The 17,870-nt window shown below is 42.7% G+C and overlaps 1 protein-coding gene across 2 annotated transcripts in view; it reads left to right on the top strand.

Moving 5' to 3' along the window:
* Nucleotides 1-17,870, top strand: part of GPATCH2 (G-patch domain containing 2) — a 657,478-nt gene that overhangs the window by 66,616 nt on the left and 572,992 nt on the right. For both annotated transcript variants that reach the window (XM_078649787.1, XM_078649788.1), the window contains exon 2: nt 6,130-6,831. In XM_078649787.1, coding sequence (XP_078505913.1) covers nt 6,130-6,831 — 702 coding nt within the window. The remainder of the gene's footprint in view (nt 1-6,129; nt 6,832-17,870) is intronic.

The raw sequence follows: 17,870 nt of genomic DNA, 5'->3' as shown, positions 1-17,870 counted from the left end.
CACCAGTTTAAAACTGGTGGCAACCCATTCGCAAAGGGGAAGGGGTCCCCAAACAACTCAATTAGATTCATACATTAGGAATGCCGATTTCCTAATTGTGATTCAGAGAGCATTGCAATTAGGAAATCATTCCTACTGTTTGTACATCTGGCTGATGATGAAGTTTGTTATGACTTGGATTACGGTGTGAAGGAATTATGTGAATCTTGACAATTTAAAATTTTCTGGGAATTTTAAATGTAAAAGACCAGGTAAACATTTTTCAAATATTGCCTACAGTCACTGCGTTCTACATCTTCTGGTATATTAAAGTTCCGCAGGGGAGGAGCCTAGCTCGCGACCGAGATGGCCGCGCTTTAGCTCGGCTCCGTTCGCCCGCCTGTGTTTTTCACATTTATCCTGCATTTATCCTGCCCCGGGAAGCCCTCCTTGCTGTGTGGTACTGCTACGACGCACTGCAGGCACTTACCACTTGTTCCGGTGGTCCTGGCTGCTGTGGGTCCGGTGCAGTGCCCCCGACCATTCCCGGGACTCGGGGGCGGACTGGCCTGGTTCTTCGTCCCGGCTCCTGGGCCGGATGCAGCCTGCGGGCTTGCCCTTCGGGGCGCGCTGGAGGTGATTGGAGGGCCACTGTTCGTGTGAGCCGGAGGTTCCTGGCTGAGAGACTCCTGTGTGGCGGCAGCCTTGGATGGTGACGCTGCCCTTCATTATTGGGGTTCCTCGTGTGTTCAGCTTCCTCCCCCTTTGTTCTCCGGTCCGGCCATTTTGTTCTTTGCCGCCCGGACTCGGTGAACGGGACTGGCGACATTGGGGGGCCGGCGAATCCCCTTCTTCTGGTGGCCCCCCTTCCTGTCCGGGGTGTTCTTCTGCCTGTCGGCGGGACTTCATCTGCTTGACTGCCGCCCCGGCGGAGGTTGTTGGCCGCGCGGCCTGTTCGGGCTCTCAAGATGGCGACCGGCCCCGTTTGTTTGGGCCGGGCCCGGACGAGCACTGGGGGCCCGCCGCAAGGCCCGGGTGTCGGATACTGTGAAGGTTTTCCTGCACTTAAGGGGATCTTGAACATCCTGCTATCCTGGCGGCTCTCAGTGGCCGCGCCACTCCTGGCTCTGGAGACGGTTCCTCACTGCGGGCCTCCCGGGCCCCCACGACCGGATGAGGCATTGATATCGCGGGGTGTGGCTGGTACTCTCCTGGCGGACTCGGCCCCGGCTGCCGCCCCGGAGGTGCGCAACCTGATGGCGCCTTCTCCTCCTGTGCTGCCTCCTCTGCCCTTGGCCCGGGAGCTGGATTTTGTTTTGCCGGACTTTCATGATTCTCCTGGTCCCTCTCAATCACCACTGCCCGATGACGTCTCCTGTGCCGGCCCGGATGGGTCGGTTTTTATGGCTATATCCTTGGAGCTGTGCCTGCATCGTTTGCTACATTCTGTGATTTTCCTGGATCTTCCGTACTTTTCTTCCTGTGACTTTTTTGGACTGCCGTTGGACTCTCCTGCTGCCTGCCTTCTGTTCTTTCTGGCAGGGTCCTCGTTGGATCGGACCCTTACTGCTTTGGATAAAAAGGGTCAGGGCTGATGAAAACTGTCTCTTATATGCGGTAGCTCATGAACGGTTTGGATGATCTCTGTGTCCTGATATGGTTCTGTGTAACTGGTTAGTGCTCCTGGACTTTGGACTGATACTCTTTGGCTTCCCGAGGACTTGGACCTTTAACCCGGGCGGGTGGATGGGTGCGTTTACTCCTGTCTTTGGCCCTCCCCCGTGTGTATGTTTGTATGTCTTTACTCCCTTCCTTTCCTTCCCTTCCTTCCCCCCCCCCTTTTTTTGTCTTTTAATTCCAACTTTTCTTGCTCCACTAAATTTCGGGTTCTACTTAGGGCGACAGGCACGCTGCGGGGGGGGTAGGCCGTAGCCTTCTGCAGGGGTGCAGGGTGGGCTTAGGGGTGGGTGGGGGGGGTCTGTTTGTGTCGGGGGGTCTTTTTCCCCCCTTATTTTCCCCTTTTTTGTTCTATGGCTCTTGTGTATTCACTTTTTCGGGACTCTGTCACCTCGTATCTCCCCCGGGGGTTTTCTGTCCTTCTTCCGGTGTGTGGCTGATTGTGGTTCGCTGCCTATTCTGGTATCGTGTTTCTGTTACATCGCATGCCGGTTTTATTGTCCTGTTTTTCCCCCTGGGGGTGCATGGTCTGGCGGGTGTTCCTTTTGTTGTCTTTTTCTCCCTCTTTCCCTTCCTCCTTTATGGAGGTCCCCTTTTTCCGTTGGGGTGCGTATTGCATAGTCTTTGTGATGGGGCTTTTTGACCACGTCTTCTTTGTTCGGGTAGGGGCGGAGGTGAGTGAGCACGATTGACTGTTGCCATTGTCGCTATTTGATGGTCTGATTCTGTTTCTGTCCTTTGCTAGATTTGATTATATGGCTTCATTTTCTTACGTTGTGTTTATAAAATGGCGGCTTGCCGCGGTCCCTCCCTTGTACTCTCATATATGGCCCGTTATTCCTTTGGTCCCCTCCCCGTGCTAGAAAATTAACCTTTATCATCCTGCTCTTGCTGAACGCTCGATGGTTTTTATTGCTTCACCAGTGCTCCTGTTGTTATATCCTGTGCAGATCTTCTTCTTGTATGCTGATTATTTGACCATTCTGTTCTGGCCAGCCCGTGGGTTGTAGGCCAGTATTTGTGAGCTTTCATTGTTCAATAAAGGTTTTAAAAAAATAAAAAAAAGTTCAGCAGGTTGTGAAATCAAGTAACAATTTACACATTAACAACGTTTTTGCTTTGTTAGGCATCGGACTGTCAATTTTTGATTTGTTTTCCTGAATTTTTATTGCATTGTCAGATACTTTCATAAAGAGACTAGCCATGTCTTTGATTATATTTTTAATTTTTTACGCAATATTGTCTGCATTAGAACAAACTGCTTGTAACTCTTTCAGTAAAGTTGATTATAAGGGCTCACTAGTGTCCACAATTTTTGACTTGACTGGTGGATGAGAAGTTGCTTGTTGACTTTTTTTATTTATGATATGAATATTTCTCCCTTCAATATTAATAAATAAACTGTCATAAAGACAAGTGCAATGAAAATTAAAAATATAGGCTAAAAAAATTGAAAGTTACCACAAACGTAGACTGTGCAGCAGCTAAAATCAGCTGTGGGAATGGTTTAGGCCTCACCGTGCTCTTTTCTTAGAGTAATCCGCCCCCCCCCCCAACAGGAAATTCACCAGTAACTTGTTGGAAGAGACCAGTGGCACACTCAAGGGAAGAAACTCTGTTAGAACTGTGAAATAAGCCTCAGCAACAGTGTCTCCGTGAAGCGCTGGTTATATAGAGCTGCCACAAGTAAAAACAGGAGGTAAAACAAGCCGTTAATATAGTCTGTTGATAATGCAGGCGTTACAGAGGATTAGCGGGAGGCGGCCATCCTATTTTGCGCACACGCACGACTCCAAAACAACTCATTTTATGAAAGAGTCTTAATTACTCTTGGTATACTATTCAGAAATGTTCTTTTCTAAAAAAGCACATTTGACAAGCTAATTATGCCTGTGTGTGTATGCCTGTTGTTTGCCTTTCTTTGGAAAGTTTAAGCTCAATACAGTTGGCCTGAGTTGGTTATGGTGCCAAGCCGATGATAAAGGGTACAAGCCTGACAATTGTAATTTTGTACATCTTTGTATTATTATTACTGTGTACCCAATGGTTGCCTTGTGGGAAAACATATTCTCAGTTCAGTGTGTTGTATTTGGTTGTAATGACAAGCAAATGATCCTGTAATAAAATAATTATAAAAACATTATATGTACATGTCATACAATTATAAATAAAAAAGGAAAAAAGAAAAGGAAACAAATCAGATAAGAAAAATTCCGTCACTCACCGGGCAATAGACCTGATACAATAGAGCCAATGACTGAAAACTCCACTTTCAACCATGAGAATATTCAGTACTGGCAATGGTTCAGCCAGTTTAGACATTGGCTCTTTTGCCCTTTGAGTGACAGCCTTTTTCTGATCATGTGCACATCCACCTGAAAGTAAGTTCACTACAGTTCAAGGACAGTTGGGCTAGCCCTTCAGTTTTCTATTTTTTCCTTTCATTTCTTCTCCTCTTTTTATTTTCATTATTTTTACAGCATTCTACAGCTCCCCAGACAGTACTAATGCCATTCATTTTATTTGCAGTGTGCAACATTCTGCAAGGATACCATCATGGAGCGGGAATGTCCATAGTTTTTCTGTTTTACCATTCCCATATGGTCAACACATTGGTTCTAACCATGGTGGCCTTGGGAATTCAAACTAACGAAATGTCATTTACAATACCATTGCAAGATGGCACCTGTTGCTATGTTTAATTGTATTTGTTATTGCTTAAAACTTTGCATCTGTATGGCAAATCTGCAAGAAAGGTTCTTACACAAAACCTGTCCCCTTACTTTGAAACTTGCATACTTATTAGTGGTAGGAATTTGCAGGAATAGTTGCACTTTTCAAAGAAATTCCCATGGGAAATTCTTTCTAATTGATTGCAAAAACTCTTGCTTGAGGTTGATGCCAAGTCAGTAATGGAGATGAGGGCGTGGCATCTGGATAGTGCTGGCTGTCCATGTCTGAAGGCCTTCACCATCCCACAAAGAGACTGTGATGACTGTCCTTAGAGCAAAGCAATATTCCACACCCTGTGTTCAGTAGCCACATCGTAAAGCAAAAGTAGTGTCTAGTGATTATTTGGGGCGGGATCTAATATGCATGCATGGCTTTAAGTTACAAACTGTGCTCAGTATCTGCTGGGCTTAGCAGGATTCCATGACCGGTGGGTGGAGGGGGAGGGAAGAGTGCATACAGAATGTGATGAAAGTCCACATCCTTTTGTCAGTGGCACTTTCCACAGTGAGTGCCTGGAGTCTAAAATGTATTCGTGTGGGTTTTTGGGAATGGCCAAGCTTGGGCATAGTACCCTGTGGACAATGCAGCATGCAGGTTGAACTTGGGTCGGGAAGTCAGAACTTTATAAAATACATCAGTAGAAAATCGAAATAATGTACCTAAAAACATGCACTAAGGAACATTATGGCTGGATACTAAGATTAGTTCAGTTCTCAAGGTGATAAAAACTGAAAAATGAACGGAAAAGACTTAATTTAAAGAAATATATGGGTATGCACTCCTCATAGCCTCACATATGACATGAGACAAGAAAGTTTAAAGCAGACTCTGGCTGCAGTATTTGTGGGACGTTCTCTTTTCAGATCTCGAGTATTGAAAGGGCCAAAAGATACTAGAGATGTGAAAAGGGAATGCCACAGCTGATGTCTATCTACCATGACGCACCAATAATACAATACGAACCAATATACAGGATGGACGAGGGACCTCGAACTAGAACCAATTCTTTCAATTGTAATTTGGAGTCTTAATGAAGCTCTCAGTGTTTGAGAGCGGAACGCCTTGGCTGCTTGTTGCTGTTCTCAAAGAAGATAAATAAAGAGTGCAATATTGTAGCTTCTGTAAGAATCCAGCTAATTTTAAATTGATTCTCCTTTAAACACGTTTCATTTAATGCTTTAGAGAAATTGTATTTAAAGCTGTTTTTATGAATTACACTATAGTTTTGCAAAGTGGTCTTCAACCAGGCACCACTTTTTTCAAGTTACAAATATTTTTTTTTATACTTTGTTTCAAGTTTTTTATTCTAGGTTTCAGTTCCCAGACAACAGGAAGTGTTTTTGTTTTACTCTTTTAGAACACTGTTTACATTTTTTGACAATGTCATTTCACACACTGAACGTGGTGCACCAGTCTTCCAACTGCACAATGGTACATGCAAATTAAATCATTACGTTTACTCACATTCTAAACGATTAAACTGGAAGTACTCTTTCTGCAACACCCGACATTATAGAATTAATTTGGATAACCCATTGTCCTTTTCTTTTGTAGTTGTTTTATCTTGTGACTTCATATCCACTTTTACAGTGTGGAACAGATTGATTTCATTCCCTCTCTTACAGAAAGAAAAGTCTTATTGTAGCATATGAATACAATTTCAGAACGGCACTCCTGTAAGGGTGTGTCTCCAAGCTTGATTTTACTGATTTTTAATTTTTATATAATTTCTTTTTGCAGGCATCTCAGGAAGACCATGGAGGAGCTTGTTCATGATCTCGTCTCTGCCCTGGAAGAAAGCTCTGAACAAGCCAAAGGATGTTTTGCTGACAAGTCAGATCATCCTCGCAGCATCTCCTACCTCCTGAAGCACCAGGCAAGAAAACGACGAGGAAAGAAACGGAGATCAGATAACACCAATCATCCTTCAGAGGTTGGTCACTGCTTGAGTGATGGTTCTGACTCCAGTTTAGAGGAACCTAGCAAAGACTACCGGGAGAGTAACTGTAATCCTAAGAAAGACCACAGTGACTCTGATGAGCAGTCATTACTTGCAAAACGCAAATCATCCTCACATACGAACACACGATGCAAAAGGCCTTTGTGGCAGGACCCTGATATGGCTGTTGATACCCTGGTCAGCAGGACTTTGCGCAGGAAAAAAAAGGCAAAAAGAATGGCAGTCGATCCCCCACCAGAAGTAATCAGTGCAGTAACACTGGCTCAAGAGCAGAGTTATTGCAGTGATCAGGCGATGGACTGTGACAGCAGACATTCACAACGGATAGAGACCACCAAAAGCAAAATAAAGAAAAAAGGAACTACTGCAACCAGGCATCCGAGCGAGGGAGTTATGGTGGAAGGTGAAGATTTCACCCAGATAATGAAAAACAAAATGGAGTATGAGGAGCAAAAGGGTTCGGATGAGAACATGAGTGACAGGTTGTTATATATATATATTTTTTTTAATTCCCGTCTGTGTTGGAAGGTTTCATGCTATTGCTATGTAGGTGTTCTGACTAGAAGTAGTAGCACGTTCTCTCTGCATTTAATTTGCTTTATAGTTAGCATTGCATAATGAGATTAGGTGATTTGTAGGCAACATTAGCTAACATCATTTTATATTAAATGAACACCATGTTTCTACTCTGGAATTAAACCACAGAATCCAACATCTAGTGACAATTTCTAGGTTTAATCTTGTATCTTGAGGTGGTTGATCTTTCTGTGTGTAGTAGTGCAGTCTGTTGAATACATTACCTCCCTACCTAAAATGATCTTCCTCACTGAAGGATTTCAGAAGGAAACTCAAAACTTGGTTGTTAGGTAATATGGTGGATATGACCAGTTTCACACGGTTCCCTGGGATAGTGGACACTATAGAAATGTCGATAATAAACCTGTCGATCAAAAGATAACTATGCCCCTCTATTTCCAAAGCAACTATACAAACAGCACGATTTCCTGCATAATGGCTACATCAGGGAATTGCTGGTTCACGTGGTGAAATATATGTTATCATCATAATGAGGCAGTAGGTCCACCAGGAGGTTTAATGGAAGATATGGTTATCTTATCTGACCACAGGAATCAGTTTCTAGGATAGATATTGACAGGGAGGAATATATTTTGTTGCAACAAATGAAATTTACGACGCATGCACTTACCACAGATTTTTACAATGCATTTTGTTTACAACGCATTGTTTTATAACTTGCTATTTTGCAGCACATTATGCACTGTAACAACTAATATCTTATATATAAATATATGTGCATAAAATAGGGGAAGTGTTGACAGGGGCAGGACTTTAAGACCCATAATTCACTCTGATCTGGAGGTGGATCCATAAGTGCCATTCAGGGGCATAATTCACCATTCCTTGACTGCAACGCGGGATGCGCAGGCAGTTGCTGACAGGGGCAGTACTTCAAGCCCCAGGAAGTACTGCCCCTTCGTACTCAGGATACTGGGATGACCAGTGTTCCAGCTATGTCAAATGTGAAATGTGGCTTTGCTAGGTCCTTTTACCCAGATGATGTGTTTACCAACACTAGTCCCTCGGAGGGTCGCCATGGGAGGCGGTGTCTTTCCACGTTGGAACATAGCATGCTTGTGTAATAAGTTTAATAATCCAGATTTATTAAAATCTGTGAATAATTATGATGTAATATGTTTTTTAAAGAGACATGGTTGATTGTCCTCTTTCGAGGTAATGGGTTTCATACTTACTGCAATCCCATCTACAGCTTGGCGTGCAAGAGGGGGGCTGGGAATGGTGTTGCTAAATTTGTCCTCATTGAAGGTAAAAGAAATACAGTGTTCCACTTGGTTTCGAATTTTACTTTTAATTTGATTGGCTCTTAAGAATTTAATGTTGATTAATTTGTATTATTACATTTTTGACCATAGAGTTACTAAGGTTGTTGACGCCCTAGATTAGTTTAATACAGCTTTTGTCTCATAGATGCCATCGGGTCTCAATTAAGTGGGTAGGAGATTTTAATATTATTTATAAATTCAGTTGCCAGTCAGTTTGTGGCCTAACAGACATGCAAGAAAAACACATTACCCATTCCAATCATTAAAAGCTCTAAATAGGATCCTCTTTAAAAAATAAGTCCAGATCACTTTTCCCAACTCATCATGGAAGTGGGAAAGGCAGCACCATTGATTTAGTTCTACTTTTGGAGGATCTCTCTGTTTTTATTCTTAATTTCTCAATTAATCCTGACTATGTGAGTGACTGCAACTCACTTTCCTTGATACTTAATTTAAAATTGAGAAAAAACAATAAATTAAATGAACTTGGGAATTTAAAGTACTCAGCCAATAAAGGGCTGAGTCTAAATTGGAGCAAAATTTATCCAGAACACTTAACTCCAGAACTAATTCAGACAGAAGAGGCTGCCTCCCAGCTTTGTTTATTCTCTGAAGCTGTTTTCATTATCGATTATTGATAGACAAGCCTCCCTTTCTTATAAGGTATCTCAAATGTCCGGTAGGAATCCTAAGAAGAGTTTTAATATGTAGACGATTTGATACTGCATGTTCTGATGGTTATCGTGAACTTAGTGGCCCTGAAAACAAGGCCTTGTGAAATCTCTGGAAGGAACAATAAAGAAGCCCTCACTGTCTGGAAGGAGAAAATTATAAAAGAGGCTTGGGACTATTTGGTAGCTGCTGTGAAGTTAAATGACCAGACTAGGTTCTGAGAAGTTGTGAATTGTCCCTTTTTTTAACTAATTCTAATACTCCTACGTTAGAATGCTTAATCCAGCTGACACCTGTGTGGCTCACTTCTCTGTCTGAATTAAAAATACTTTAGTGTCTCCAAAATTTACTCAGGGGAGATTCAACAGGTCACCACAGTTGCGGCAGCAGCTGAATCATTGAGTCTTTCAAGAGAGGTTAAAGAAGTGTCTGTTGCAATTAAAAACAGCCCAGTGGGCAAAGCTCCAGACCCAGATGGTGTACCGATGGATCTTTTCAAGGGGAACATACACCTGTGGTCAGCTATATTCACCAATGTTCTTTGGGAATCATTTAAAGGCCCCAGTGTCCCGCCTTGGAAGGAGGCGGTTATTGTCTCTGTCTATAAGAAAGGGAAGAGAACCCAATTGAGTTGTTGTAGACCTATTTTATTAATGGTTTTGACTTCTAAAATTCTGGGAAGGGATCTTATTTGTCATCTTGAGTCTTTGGCAAAATTTTTTTAATTCTTTCCCCAATCAATCAGGAAGCGCCTTACTCACCCGTGACAGTCTGAAGGCACGGGGCGGGGTGGGGGTGTACGAGCAGCTTCGTAGGTCATCGGAAGAGCCAGGTCTTGAGATCCTCTCTGAATTGGTGCAGTGTCTGGCTTAGTCTGATGTGGAGGGGAGTTTGTTCCAGGTCTTGGCCACGATGTAGGGGAAGATCTGCCACTCGCTCTGGCCCTGTGGTTGTGGGGGACTGTGGCTAGGGCTAGGGCTAGGTCGGAGGTTTCACTTGGGAGCGTGGAAGAAGATTCGTTCTTTGAGGTATTGGGGTCCGGTGATATGGAGAGCTTTGAAGGCATGTGTGAGGAGTTTGAAGGTTATTCTTTTTTTGACGGGGAGCCAGTGGAGGTCGCAGAGGTGTTGTGTGATGTGGTCATGTCGTGGGATGTCGAGTATAAGTCTGGTTGTGGCGTTCCAGACGGTCTGGAGTTTAAGGAGGACGTTTTGGTTGATTCCGGCTTAGAGAGCGTTTCTGTAGTCCAGTCTGCTGGTTATGAGTGTGTGGATGGCGGTCTTCCTGAAGTCAGGGGAGGGTCCATTTGAAGGGCTTGCGGAGTATGCAGAGGGTGTTGAAGCATGTGGAGGACACAGCGTTGATCTGGCAGGTCATGGTCCAGTCCAGTTTGTTTATCGGGATAGGCACGGTTGAGCAATTCCTTGATTTATCTCATAATCTGAAAATTTGTCAAAACCAAGAGAAGAGCTCTACATTTCACGTTTATGGACCCCTCCTGAGCATCTGATAATATAAATTATTCTAATTATGGAGCATGTTGGAGTCTATGGGCGTAGAGGCAACCCTTGACACCATGCTTAGACGCTTGCATTGTGATAACTCAGTTAAAATATGCTATGCCCAGAATGGGGGATGTACCATGCCAATTATTTCCAACAGCGGGGTATGTCAGGGATGTATCTTGGTACCTTTTTCTATTTTTAATCTACATAAATGGCTTGGACCTTCAATTAACTAATAACAGGAAAGATATGCTACAGATTGGTTATCGACCTATTCCATGTCTCTTAAATGCTAATGGGCTCCAATTACTCTTGGAGTCTTTTACCTTATTTACGCACGATCTAGACCTAAGAGTTAACTATTCTAAATTGTTCTCAATGGTCATCGGTCCCAAGCATACAAACTCCAGGTGCCATGTGATCAGAGGGGTCAAAGTGGAGAAAGTCCCTTTTTTTTAATCTTGGATTCATTTCGATAACAGTTCAAATTGGGCCCATGTGTTCAAAATGTGATCACAACAATTACAGAAAGCCTTTGAAGTAGTTTTTTTGCTTTTCGTCTAGGCTAAGTTCCAAGCAAATAAAGGAGTTAATCTTAATATATAAAAGTAAATGTATTCCTGTGGGACTTTATGGCACTGGTGTTTGGGGATATGCATATGTTGATCAACTCTAGAGCACAGAAAATACTTTTAGGAGTCTCATTTTATTAATCCCGCATTATGTATCTACTTATACAGGACAAACACAACTGGGTTTAAATATCTAGCCGATGCTTCCAATCTTGCCCTGTTATTGCTCAAGATTTGGAACATGGCGAAAGCAGTTTTTAGGGCTCGCACTGCGACGCAATCGCGAAGCGATTGTCGCTGTGGAGCCCTATTGTAATCAGTTTTGCGTTCAAGGAGTTCAAGGGGAGACAAGAGACTGTCACGCGCATCCTGCCGTAATCGGATCAGGTCGCACGCATGAACAAACGCCCCGATTCCGGCAGGCTGATCCCCGTCACAATGGAGCGCGCACGTAGACAGACACACACGCGGGCACACACAGACACAGACACAGGAGCACCCACACGCAGCCACCCCCCCCTGCGCGCACACACACACACACACACGAGCACACAGAAAGTGCCGATCTTACCTTGCGCATCCCACCAGAAGACCGTAAAATCTGATTGTCTCCGCTTTCCTTGCTACTCTAACCAAGTTCAAGAAGTGAAGGCAAGGGAAGGGGCGGTGAAAGGAAAAGCGAGTTTACAGTGATTGACAGGCTACGTAGAGATACTGGGCGGGCCTTCGTGACTGTAGTTCGCTATCATTCCTGTGATTGGCCAGAAAGGATGACAGCCATGAAGAAGAAGGTTCGCCTATCCCGGAAGGGTCCTCCTCCAGCTGCTGCCCCGGAAGAGACGGCCATGCAGCCCCAGAAGTGTTCCCCTACAGGTTGCTCCCGTTGGTTGGTGCTGTGTGAGTAGTACTTTTTATAATTTTGAGAACGTTTCAGCCAGAGAGAATAGTTCCCCCTCCCCTCCCAAACCTGCAAATTATGCAGCGGATGAAATGTGTGTCAAGTGCTGCAAATTAGCTAAGGCCGAAGCTTCCTCACTAAGGCAGGAAGTGAACTGAGTGCTTTTGACAGGATAAAATTAAGATTTTCATTAAATCCGGTGAAGGCTCTCTTACTCGTGTATAGTTAACTAAAAACACACAGAAACCTCGTTGACCCCGTTCCTCTCGCCGTGCATTACGTGCTTTATCTCAGAGTCCAGGAATCCGACGGGAACGTGATATGGAAACTTATCTGGGCACAGAAAGCAGCCTGCAGGAATGGCTATTGAAGGGGGAAAGCGCGAGCGGGAGAGAGCAGTGAGGAAACCTGTTTTACACTCCTCAACAGTCGCCAGGCACGAAGAGGCACGGCAGGGGGGAACAACGTCACCCATTATTAAAGAATACAGACCTTCAAAACTAAGTAGTGGGGGGGGGCGGAGAGAAAGGAAACATAGCTGCGGTCTCCAAATGCACTATAATTTGCCACGTACATTAACGTCATCTGCCTATTAGCACTTCTTGTTCATTAACTGCGTTGTGCGTATTTTAAACAAAGACAAAGCAACAGGATGTTGCTGGGCTGTGGCCGAGATGCTGAAAAATGGCACCTAAAGGAAGTGACGCAGCAGCTCTATGGCTCTGGTGAAAGGCCATGGTGCTGGTGTATATAGTATTTCCATTTTTAGAACAAACTGTAGCTCTGTCCATCATTTCGACCTCTGCGGCACGACCGAAAGGTATAGCTGCTACAGTTTCAGATTGCAATGTGTGACACTTTCATAATTTCAGTGTAATTATGAGTGACATTTCAACAACTAGGAGTGACACAGGTCACTCATAGTCGGGCAAGTGGGACAAAAAGAGAGTGGCTGCTACCCTCCCAACCCCAGCCACAGCACCACCAGTGATAACACCAGCTAACTTTGGGACTATTAACAAGGACACAGTTGTTGAGGTCTCATTTAATAACAATAACAACAATACTGTTTCGGACCACAAGGTCTCGAGTAAATACCCTGCTACTAACAAGGAAGATATTGTCTAGTAATTCAGGCCAAATGCAGAGCCACCTGGATCAATTTTCAGTTTCAACATTGGCACCCCCACTTGAAGCATGGTAAAGTCAAAGGCATAAGAAAAAGCCTTCGCTTAGTAATAGAGAAGAGCCATCTTCGACAAGCAAACTTACAGACTTTTCTTAAAAAATATAATTCCAATGTGATTAATTTCACAACTGAAAATCTGGGCTCAGATAAGCCTTGGTTGACTCTGGCCTCTCTAAATCACCTGGCCCATTCCACTCAACATTCATCGTTTGAAAACATCGCAGACAGATCATTTATTAATGTTTCCTGCCTTAGTCATTCTGGGACCCAGTTCCCACTATAGGCCACAGGTGCTTGTTAACCAGACACCCAAAAAGGAGAGCTCGACCAGCCCCCCCCAGCCAAAGTCATTTGACGGCCGGACAAGAGGCTACAGCTGAAAAGGGAATGCATGGGAAAATGTGCTTTCAAAATGTAGACGTTATAGCACATGCAGAGTTGCTCAGCACAGCCCTATCATCAAGTAATTCTTGACAACATATTATATCCATTAGTTAAAAGGACTTTGAACGCCAGAGGCTAGCAGGGGAAAGAGGGGCATTACTAAAGGCTGTACCGCGTGCTCTCGGTTTTTAGTCCCAGTCCACCGGCTGCGGATGCTATTTACTAAAAACATTAAGAAATGCACTTCTCTGGTAAGGCTTGAAAAACGTCTGCTACGTACATTTAGCAAAGGGCATGTTTGCTTATAAAGTTTGTAGTGCAGGCTTTTGTAACAATAAAGGAAATGCCAAGGCTGCCTCGGCTATCTTTACCAGAAACTCAAATTCAAGGGGCCTGGTAGGGCTGTGAGAGGGTGGTTTGGTTAGTAGGTTCTGCCCTTCACTGAATGCTGGCGGTAACAGTAACAACAAGAGTGTCCTCACAAAGTTACATTGTTAGCTACGTATTTCAATATAGAAACGCCAACTTGTAATGTGCTTGTCCCTTGACACACACACACACACACACACGCAATCACACACACACACAACCACACACACAAGCACACAAACTACCACACACAACTACACACATTTTATCATAAAAACACATACTTACAATATATGCTTATAACTGCAAAACTAGCAGTCTATCCCCCACTCCATTGCTATCATCTTGCAAATCATCTTTATACACCAATACAAACTTTGCTAAGAATTTAATGCAACACATTGTCATATACAATGCCAATAACTTAAACTTTAATGCTGTGAGACCTGTTGCATTGCAAATGCTTGTTACCAGGAGGGATTGAATGATTGCTTATCGCTAGTGAAAATGGGGGCTATTCCCTCGCTGAATTATTTTAAGCAGACCTTTGAACAACTAGGTGTATTTGATTTTTTTTTTACTAATCCAGCATTTAATTCCTCTATATGTGTGAAAACCCTGTTTTTTACATTTTCTCAGTTTGTAACAAGTAGTATAATATTTTTTGGGACTTTTTATGGAGAGGAGACACACTCTCCTCGTTTTTCATTACTCCTTCCCTTATTTTTCCCCCCATGCACAAATCTGGTTTACAAGTCTTCCCACACTTCTTCTTCATGTCCACACTTCTTCTTCATGTCCTCTTCCACGGCAGCAATTACTTTAAATGCTCATTATAAAATTTGGAGACATTCCTTTTATCATCTACACCACCTCTTCCTCAATTTTTATTTTACTTCTTTCTTTGAATCTTTTCATCTCCATCGTGATCCATTCTCCCTTCTTGTCCTTCTTCCTGTATCTTTTCCCCATTTGCAGTCATAGAAAGATGACGCAACATCAAGTAGGAAAAAAACGTTCACTGTTGTGTCCTCTGCAACTTTTTTGAAATATGAATGACCTAAATTTCTTAATTTTATTTTACTTCACTGGACACTATTGTAAGCATTGTTTGGCCATTTTAAAAGGGTTGTTTTTGAAATGCCGGATTCAGCATTTGGTACTTGATCGGTTGAGGGTAGTTGAAAAATGAAAATGGTTTTGGCAGCATAACTTTTCTTTGACTTTGTAGCTTAGTAAATTCGTTTCTTCACTAAATTCAAAGGCAACTTTTTTTTTGTTTATTGCTCACTCATCATGCACAAAACTAAACCTAAGTTCAAGTGTGCTCAGAATGCCCCCACAGTGCTTTGGATATCTTAAAGATGTTACCCATTCTAAATGAATCTCCATCTGCCTTGGTGAGATCGTCAGTTTTTCTGCACTGATTTGTTGCCTTAGTTTGCCACCTGAGGACAGCTACCTAGACCTCGAACACTGTGTGTTGTATATCCATTCCAGTACAGGCCTGTGGCTGTGGAACTCGCTTGGCATAAGCCAGAACACTATGCACTCACTGAGACTTTGGCGATGTTAGTAACTAGTTTATTTTATGCCAAATGTACTGGTGACAAGGTCATGTCTTATTACAGATGTGTTACGGTATGGGACTGGGAGCAGAATGTGTTATTCCCATTACTCTAAAATGGATCTTTGTACACTAAATATCACATGCAGGCTGCCAAGCATTTTAAAATTGAGGCCAATGTATCTTAAAATACTAACCTTGTGTAAATTAGTTCTTCATGCCCAGTAGTATGTATTGACACAATTTTTCACTGTGTGCTTATAATTTTATCTGAAACACACAAATCAAAAGTCCGAATTTGATTAGCTGCTTTTTTTAGGAGCTATGGGGAATCACATGATGAGGTGCCCTGGCCCCTCATGGGGTCCTGGAGCTAAAGGGCTAAACGAGGATCCAGTGCTATTAGGAGGTAACCTTCAGATGTACTCTCACAAATTGGAGACCCCTATGAACTAATAACCTGGACTTCCAGCTGGCTCCAGGTCTGCAGAAAACCTTTATTTTTGAGGTGTACTCAATATTTAAGGTCTGCTCCAAATTTGGTATAATGCCTGTTACTTATCAATACCTAACCATCTTTAAATTGAGCCTGAGGCTCTGGTTCCTTTCCATTTTATCGAATCCAGTCAAAACATTGCCTTCATCACCCTCAACCGTTTAGCCTCTACAGGTGGAAGCTTTGAGATCCATTCTTTACAGGTGTCTTGTCTTGGCCTCAAATAGAATAGAGTAGTACATGTTCTTCCTACGTGGACAGTACCAGCTTATCACCCAACATGCCAAAATAACCAAGAAGTAACAAAGAATGCTAGGAAGAAGAATACTTACATTCTGCCAGAAATCATCAAGGGCTGGGCAGTTAAACATGTATAGATCGCTGGCATATTGCATTTGGGCATATGACATCTCTACCCTGACAAATTTTGAAGAGCATTGCAGGCATCCAATATATCCTTGTTAACATAAAAAGATTGTTCCTGACTGTGACTGGCCTGGCGAAATAAAAAAATACTCTTGCATTGCGAAGAAACTGGTCCACTCTTACTCTAGAAAACACGTCTTATATACTGCCATAACACACACCAAATTGTACTGTCTTACAAAACTAAAGTTTTCTTAATTGATTCAACCCCAGATTGTATGTGTGGTACCAACTAGGTAATTTGAAGGGATTCCAATCTAGACACGCCATTTGATCTATCTGACAGGCTCCCATTACCTAACATGATTATCCAACAACAAATGTCCACAAAAGTGTATTCTGTATGTCCAGAGAGGAAGACGTAGACACTCTTTGAGGCAATCTGTAGTCCCAGAAGGGATTACCATATTTGCTGCACATTGTATAATATGTAATTTCCTTCATTTTCTTTATTATTTGCCACATTGGGTTAACATTTTGTATGACTTTTAAGTGAACCATTTTAAAGTACTTAAGCGAATGTGTAATGAAAACCCTCCTTTGACATTATCTTGGAACAGATGAATATACCCAATTTAGTTTCATCTGGAGATATGTTTAGTGTTCTTACGTTGTTTAACTGGATAGCCTAATGATAAACCTGCATATCTAGTAAAACCAACTCACTCTTCTTCAAGGACTGCTGTAGTTTCTTCCAAGATAACCTAACCCACCTTCTCTTAGTTGACTAGACAAACTTGTTGCACATTGCTTGGGAATTACTATCCAGGTTGCTCAGCCGCCAGTAAAATATCAGTGAACAATGTATTTAGGCATGATTGACATCTTTAATATGTTGATTCTTCTGCTCACGGTCAAGGGAAGATGCTTTCATTTTTGTAGCAAAGCCGTGACCTTCCAGGTGATTTTAATGAGATTGTGGCACATCAAATGTGTGAGGTCTTAAGTGGTAGTGAGCCCAGAAATCGAAATTCTAGCTTAGACTTTTTAACAACATCCCCTGAAATTGCCCTGAACGTGCTAAAAATATAATCTACAGAAGATATAATCTCCCTTGCATCTGCATGTAGACTGGTTGCACTCATGTAGCATCGCAGCGTTTGTTTGGCTTCAGGACAGAACTAAAAGGATGGTCAGCATCTCAGTGGGTTTTTCTGCATTGACAGTATTAATCTTGAACAATGATGCCTATTAGGGACAAAACTATAGTCACAAAATACGGTTTACCTGAAACATCAGTTTTCATTTTCCTCTAATCCACATTTCTTTGGAAAGATCATTTTGTGAATGAGGTAGTCCCATTTGTCCAAATGTCAAGGTTGAAATTCCTTGCATGTCCCAGCCCTAAAACAGGAATAGAGGAATGATGGTAGGGAAAACGAGAAATTGAAACTAAATACATATTATTGCAAATGAAATCAAACGAGAAGTGGTTCCAGCTGTTTTCTAAAGGGTCGGAGTTCTGGTTGTGTCCTGGGTAAGGGTGATAGTACCATCAACTTGATGAACAATTGGTGAAGAATGTCATCAGTGCTAGAGATATTGCAAATATTAGGGTTTTCAGCTGAAAAATGTCATTGC

This window comes from Lissotriton helveticus, chromosome 6, assembly GCF_964261635.1.
Source record: "Lissotriton helveticus chromosome 6, aLisHel1.1, whole genome shotgun sequence".
Classification (NCBI taxonomy): Eukaryota; Metazoa; Chordata; class Amphibia; order Caudata; family Salamandridae; genus Lissotriton; species Lissotriton helveticus.
This window is presented reverse-complemented; position numbering and strand designations above follow the sequence as displayed.